General features: G+C 40.5%; 1 protein-coding gene across 1 annotated transcript; it reads right to left on the bottom strand.

The window, feature by feature from the left end:
- Positions 1 to 1171: 1171 nt before the first annotated feature.
- LOC131333841 (UDP-glycosyltransferase 73B5-like) lies at positions 1172 to 3168 on the bottom strand. The gene has a single exon (XM_058368606.1). It carries the CDS (start codon positions 2982 to 2984, stop codon positions 1401 to 1403), a length of 1584 nt encoding a protein of 527 aa, XP_058224589.1. The 5' UTR covers positions 2985 to 3168; the 3' UTR covers positions 1172 to 1400.
- Between the last annotated feature and the right edge of the window lie 4187 nt (positions 3169 to 7355).

The raw sequence follows: 7355 nt of genomic DNA, 5'->3' as shown, positions 1-7355 counted from the left end.
TGTGAATTGGATGCTCTTGAAGCCCACTTTTTCCTCTTTTTTTTTTGAAGTATGAGAGCATCAGACTATTGTAGTGGAATTTAGAGACACAATCAGGCTTTGTAATTTGGAGTGATGAACATAACTATTGTATAAATGGGGTGAGCCATTGTTTTGTTTCTTTTTTCTTTGAATCTAATGTGTCGAGCCTATGCAGTTGCGGAATAACTAACAAAACTACTACTAGCATAGTTAGTTTGGTCCTTGTTTTAAGTTGTTCGGGGTGAATACAACTTGTACTACTTGGCCCATCCTCGAGGTAAAGTTGTGCATAAGCAAGTGTAAGCCGCAGATGATTTGCTGCCTTAGCTACTAGTGTTAGGCATCTCCCTTCTGTTTCTCTTTTCCTTTTTTTATTGTGAATATGTACCAGCTCCTCTCCATACTCCGTACTCCATCCTTCCATACTCCATATTCTAAATTTCCGTCCACATCTTGGGCTCAAAATTATGATATGAAGCATTGAGTCTGTGGAACACACGAAAAACTATAAAGTCTACAAAATCTTGGTATGGTCCAATATCGATTGGAATAAGTTACTTCGGTTTTCTGTAATTTGCAAGGGTACACTGTAGAATGTCTTTACCATTCATTTTGCATAAAAATTTATGTGTTCACACATCTGTCGATCTCCCATCATACCTACCAATTTACGTGTTCACACATCTGTCGATCGCCCATCATACCTACGAGGTGAATGGATTGGATCATAGTTTTGGAACCAAGATGTGAAAGAAAACTGCTAGTATGGATGGGTACGGAGAGGAAGTCATCCCTGTACGAATATGTCCTTCAAGTTATTACAAGATAGGAGATGGTTTTGTGAGCTTTACAAATCACAAGATACTACAACTTAAACTTGACTTTGTTTAAGCAGTTCGAAGTTTTTTAAGATTTCGCTTCAGTTGTGACCCTTGTCCACCGATGAATTTGAGTCCACGTACGAGGAGCAAAAGTTTGAGAATGAATTTCGAAAATAGAACTAAAAAACCCCTGTAAACGCATCCCAGAGTGTCACTCGGGGGCGCATAATTTTCTCGTTTCGGTAACTTACATGAGAGAGATGGTATGTAACCAGAATTTTCTCAAGTTCTCCATAAAGATTTGTAGCTTCACTTTGTTTCACAAAGAGTAAATAACGCATTCTCTCTTATTTTATATCATGATCAATAAGAAATAACACGTTACACAAGATAAATATGCAAATTTGGTAACCATACTCGTTCATAAGTATACATACAAAGGAAGCCTAAGACACATTAAAACAAGAAAATCTGTTACAAGTACAAACGCTGTCATTTGTGAAATCTATATGTAATAGAATTCCCAATAATATTTTTTCCTTTGCATAAGCAAAAAGCTTATTTTCGGCTAACGAAATCCACGAAAGCATCCAAAGCAGCCTCAGAACTCGCCGGAAAATTTCCCTCAAACTTGTGGCCCAACGCGGCAGCCCGCTTGTGAACCTCTTCATCGGTCATCAGCCTCTCAATCCCCTTCACTATGTCCTCTTTCACCATTTCTGGGAGATCACCCTTTGATACCATGTACCCCACTTTGAGGTGGTTCGCTACCAACTTGGCATTGTAGAATTGGTCTCCCCTAATGGGCCATGCCAAAAACGGAACACCACGCCCGATCGCCTCCACCGTCGAGTTCCATCCGCAGTGCGATAGAAACCCGCCAGTCGAAGGGTGGCTCAGGATCATCAATTGCGGTGCCCATCCGCTTATTATCAAACCTCTATCACCAACTTTTTCATCCAAGCCACGAGGATAGTAACCTTCTTGTGCTGCATCTGGACCGGGTTTACCGCCAACCAAGTCCGGCGGCGGGCCGTGCTGACCCGCATTTGGTTGGATCACCCATATAAACGACCAGTTGGACTCTGCCAGCGCATCAGCCAGTTGGGCAAATTCCTCTACGGTGGGCCCAACTTCGCTCCCGAACGACACGTAGATCACGGATCCACGTGGCTTCGAATCCAACCATTGGATCACCTCGTCTTCTGAATAATTCGATTTGCGTGACGACCTAAAATCGCGGTCGTGGAGGATCGAACCGGCCGATTTCCAATATTGCTCCGGTAGTAATGGTCCCACACCCCAGACCGGTATTCCAATCTCCTTGCCCAAATACTCTATGAACGGATGTTCCAGCTCGTCACACGTGTTCATCAGAGCTGCGATCGAGCCGTCAACCTCCTCCACCCACCGCGGTGGATCACCGAGCTTTGGCGGGCCGCCTGGTGGTCCCCGTAATCCGGGTGGATGAGGTCGATCCTGGCCCATGTGCCCACCTGGAGGTCCGAGTAATCCGGGTGGTGGTACACCCGGGCCTGCTGGACCGCCTGGCGGGCCACCCGGGCCTCCTTGAGGAGGCCTGTGAGGCTGTTGGTTCACATCCGAATAAGTCAAGGCTATGTCTTCGGGCAATCCGGGAAGGACCCGGATCTCACCCGGCTTCATATCACCGACCCGGGCCTTCGATGACCCGAGTTCCACGGCGGCGCTGCACGCGCCGGAGGTGAGGAACGCCGCCGTCGGAACACCGAATTTCACAAAGACCTCTTTGCTCCAGCTCATCATGACATCAATCACGGCGCACAAGGGTCGTCGGGTCGGGTCACCAACACGGGCGGATAGAAATGACTCAATGGACTGACCCATTTGTTGCTGGCTTTGGTGGAAAGGGTTATGTCCGGGTACGGGTCCAGCGGCATCCGGTGGTGGCGGGAGAGGCCCCGGGGCGTCGGAGAGTTGGGCGATTTCGACGAGGGGGAGTTGGCGGAGGGAGGAGGGGACGGAGGAGGAGAGATGGGAGGAAATGAGTAGGGTAATTTTGTAATTTCGGGAGGAGAGGCGTTTGCAGAGTTCGATAGAGGGGAGGAGGTGGCCTTGGCCAAAAAAGGGTAAGACGTAGATCTCTCCATTAATAGTTGCCATTTTTTGGATTTGGATTTGGATTTTGTCGTGGGTTTTGGATGCGATATGTAGGTGTATATATAGAGTATGTGTAAGAGGTTCTCGCGGGGGGGGAGAGAGAGAACAAGGGGGAAATGGAAATGGAGAGAGAAGGAGAGAAGCTTAGGGACGAAGCAGATCGAGGAATAACTTTGGAGAGGGTTTCTCACTTTAAAATGCTTGGATTGGATAACCTTTTATTCTCGGGTTTTGACTGTTTGGTGGAAAAAGGCATGGATGGATTTCCCTATGAAAGTCGGATCCCATCCAGCATGGGTCACCCTTCGGATCTGTCCAGTTCGGCATTTTGCGGGTTCTTTTTAGGCTCATTATAATAATTGAAATTGTTCTCTTTTTAAAGCTTGTCAAGACCAACCACCACGTCAAAAATAACGTTGATCAGATACCATTTAATACCATTTCAAAACGCATTAATGTTGTATAAAAAAGGTGTGAAACACAAGATGACAACTCTTCAACACATTTTTCTAAAACTTAAAATGCATTTTGAAATGATATCAAACAGTATCCGATTGGTCGTCAGTCTCGACGAGCTCTAAAAAATGAATAATTTCGATTATTATTGTGGATCCAAAAAGAACCCACAAAAGGCCAAACTGGATGGGATTGAAGGGTAACCCATACTAGACGGGATCTGACTCCATAATGGAGGCTTTTTGAAGTTGGATTTCGAGGGAATTGTAAACAATAAAGAAAGGCAATTGATGTTTACACTCCCATGATTGATGCAATTAAAATGGGTAAATGATAATGTTAAAGGTTGTGTTTGGTTGGAAGTTTAGTTTAGTTTAGTTTTGGTAGTGGGTAGATAGAGAAATAGAATAATGATTGAAGATAGGGGTAATGATTGGAGAGAGATAGAGAGAGATGAAAAAGTAATAATTGAAAAAATAGGATAATGATTGAAGAAAGAAATAAGGTAATGATTAAAAACTAAAACTAAAACTAAACGGTTAACCGAACAAAGCCTTAAATAGTTTTTATTGGTGTCAAAACTCTAGTGTATAAAATGATTGTACCATGTGCAGTGTATAAGACTTATATGCACTGAAGTTTTGACACCAACAAAAACAGTTTTGGCATTATCACTACCCTATATTTTTTTTAACGGATAAATTTACAAAACAGTTTCTAAGATTTGTAAAAAGTATACACATGCAGGGACTGTTTCTTAAATTCACTTGCTAAAAGACAAAAAAAAAATAAAAAATGCTTGCATCAATTAAGAGAGTGTAGAAATTCATTTCCTAAAAAAATGTTGTTATAAAAGAGTATTAATTAGTTGAGTGCTAATTTACTACTATTCGCGAAGGACCAAAAAGTTTAAAAAGAAAAAAAGAAAAAGAAAAGTCATGCGCATGTGCATGAAAAATGAAAACCCCTGCGCTGTGTCAAAATCTTCCGAATTTTCATATTTAAAAATGAAAATTAAAAAGAGTTTCCGGAGCTATGACATGGACCTATTAAAGCAAGGGTAAACTTTAGAGATGGTTTCTCTCGTTTGCATGAAATCTCAATTTCGTCCTTCTAGTTTTAATTGTGTTATTTTAATTTTATTATTTATATTTTGTCTCAATTTGATACTTTTTACTGATGATGTTATTAGCACTAATGCAACTTGTGGGCAAAATTGATATTTTTTCATCCTAAAAGAACGGAATTGAGACAAAATATAAACTCGAGGGACTATTTCAAAAAATTATATTTTATTTTAATTTTGAAAAGACAAACTCATACCTAATATCTTTTTAATCTTAATTATATTTTTATTGAAAAAAACTATATTGAGAAAATTGAAATATTATTTTTGAATATATTACAGATAATATTGTGAAATTCGAAAAACATCCATCAGTTAAATAATCCGATGCAAAGTTATTTAACTAAGAACATCCCCATTGTAATAAACAAATGAGTGTGGATAAACAAACTTAACAACAATGCTCAAAAAACACCCCACATTATAATAAGCAAAGTTATAAGTCTTTTAGCAAATAACCAAATTTCACTCATTCCATAACTAAACTTAACAATTTTTATCAATAACCAAAATGAGACCTTTGCAAAGATGATGAAATAACTAAGGATGTCAGCTTCCAAAAGTCTTTTACTGTCAAGCATACGATGTATGCAATCTATTGCCCGATATTTAAACTTGAAAAGAAAGATTAGGTTGAGCTATACTAGCCCAGTAGTAAATTTTTTACCAATCTTATATGCAAATGTGATGATAAGGGCAAGAGAAGAAAAACAAGAGAATATAGCTCAACGGCGAAATACAATTGACTCAAGGATGTGCCAAACATTCAAGAATATCATTCTAAGATATGCTATAATCACATTATGCCATAAGGTTCACAATACTCAAGCAAGTAACAATTTTGACATGACTCACTATCCCATATCTCCACTATCGGCATTTCCACCCCTTACATTGCCGTATAACACCACGAGAGTCATCGTATTACCACCCCTAGTGTTACGGTGTACACCAACATCTAAGGTCACCGTATTACCATCCATTGTGTTACGAGACCATCTAAATCTTCGTATTACCACCCCTTGCATTACGAGACTTCCTAAATTGACCACCTACCCAAACAACTATTTCCTCACTCAACATACAAGTTAAAGCTTTCTCAGAACCTCATTCATTCATGAAATATGTCACGATATGCCAACAATATCACAAATATGCCATAAACGTTCACAAGCAATCATTCATTCGCAAGTTGTATCTTATTGACATTTTAACCAAGTAAACTATTATTCATTCCTTACTAATGGAAGACCAACGAGTCAAAAATAACATCTACTAATCATAGGAAGTCATAATGACAAAACATGAATCATATGAGTAGCCAATGGATGTTGGGAGACTGACACACTCCCACTCTAACAGTCATAACTTTCTGTGTATTTAGAGTCTTTAGGTGATTTTACATGCAATGAAAAGCTAACTTTAAGACATTTGAATCGATATAAAATTTGCATGAAATGAACATCGGACGAAGAAGTTATGGTCGTTCGAAGTTGGGTTGAAACCTAGAAGACGAGCAGAATTTCCAGAGAGGAGAGGGATCGATCCCCCCATCACCAGGGATCGATCCCTGGGCTTGTTGGACCAGAAATGAAAAGAGGGATCGATCCCTACGTGATTTTGGGTGATTTTCTGCAGATTTCGACAGCTTTTGAAATGAACGAAGGGAGACGATCGAATCCCGATTCTTACACCAAACCAACATATAAACACATAAAAGAGGTAAATAAATCCCTACCTCACGACGAACACCAAGATCTACGAGATTTGAGCAAGCCCTAACCTCTTTGAACTTCAAATCTTCGACTCAAGCTTGACCCAAGGATTTTCGAGCTCAAAAACGTGAATGAAAGGCCGGAGGGAGGTTGATTCTTGGAGTTCTTGAGTGATTGAGTGGTGTTTTGAGTGAGAGGAGAGGAGAGAGAGAGAGAGAGATCGGTGGAGAGAGGGAGAGAACGGATGAGAGAGAGATATATAGAGATATTTTTATCTCCTACACCACACACTCCCTTTATATTTCCCTATATAATCAAATCACACACACTCCTTCATGTTTCCATTCCATCACTTAAATCCCCAATTTAATTAGCCACCAAACAAACCACAATTTTTCAATTAAACATTTAACAAGCAATTTCAATAATTAAAATTTTACGGGCCTCTATAGTTTATCCTCCTTAAAGAAATTTCCACCCGAAATTTTCAACTTAAGCCAATCAAGATGATGCATCAAATAATCATGCTCATGCCATGACATACATAACTAAACATCAATTTAACAATCATAAGGTTGAAACTTCGAGACTCACTTTGATTAGTTCGGAAACAAGTGCGGGTACTTCTCCCTTACTTGGTTTTCCCTTTCCACATCGACTCTTCCTTTCCGAGAGTACTCTAAAGGACTCGCACCAACGGAATGGTTTTACCCCTCAAAACTTGCTCGCGCAAATCTAGGATACGTATCGACTCCTCCCTATAGGATGCATCGGCTTCCAACTCAAGTTCAGACCCCTCTAGAACGTGTGATGGATTCGGCTCGTACTTCTGCAACATCGATATATGGAACACATCATGAACGCTCGATAATCTCGGTGGTAAGGCCAATCGATACGCGACTTCCCCAATCTTCTCGATAATGTCAAATGACCCGATAAAATGTGGTGAAAGTTTGCCCCTTTACCCAAAACGAGATAATCCCCGACGCGGCGACACCTTAAGAAACATGTGATCCCCCACTTCAAACGATAACGGTCGGAGACAACGATCGGCATAACTCTTTTGCCTACTTTGCG

The sequence above is a fragment of the Rhododendron vialii genome, chromosome 7a, assembly GCF_030253575.1.
Source record: "Rhododendron vialii isolate Sample 1 chromosome 7a, ASM3025357v1".
NCBI lineage: Eukaryota > Viridiplantae > Streptophyta > Magnoliopsida > Ericales > Ericaceae > Rhododendron > Rhododendron vialii.
This window is presented reverse-complemented; position numbering and strand designations above follow the sequence as displayed.

Excerpts from the sequence above, each read along its gene's own strand:
- LOC131333841 (XM_058368606.1), bottom strand. The coding sequence starts at position 2,984 with ATGGCAACTATTAATGGAGAGATCTACGTCTTACCCTTTTTTGGCCAA.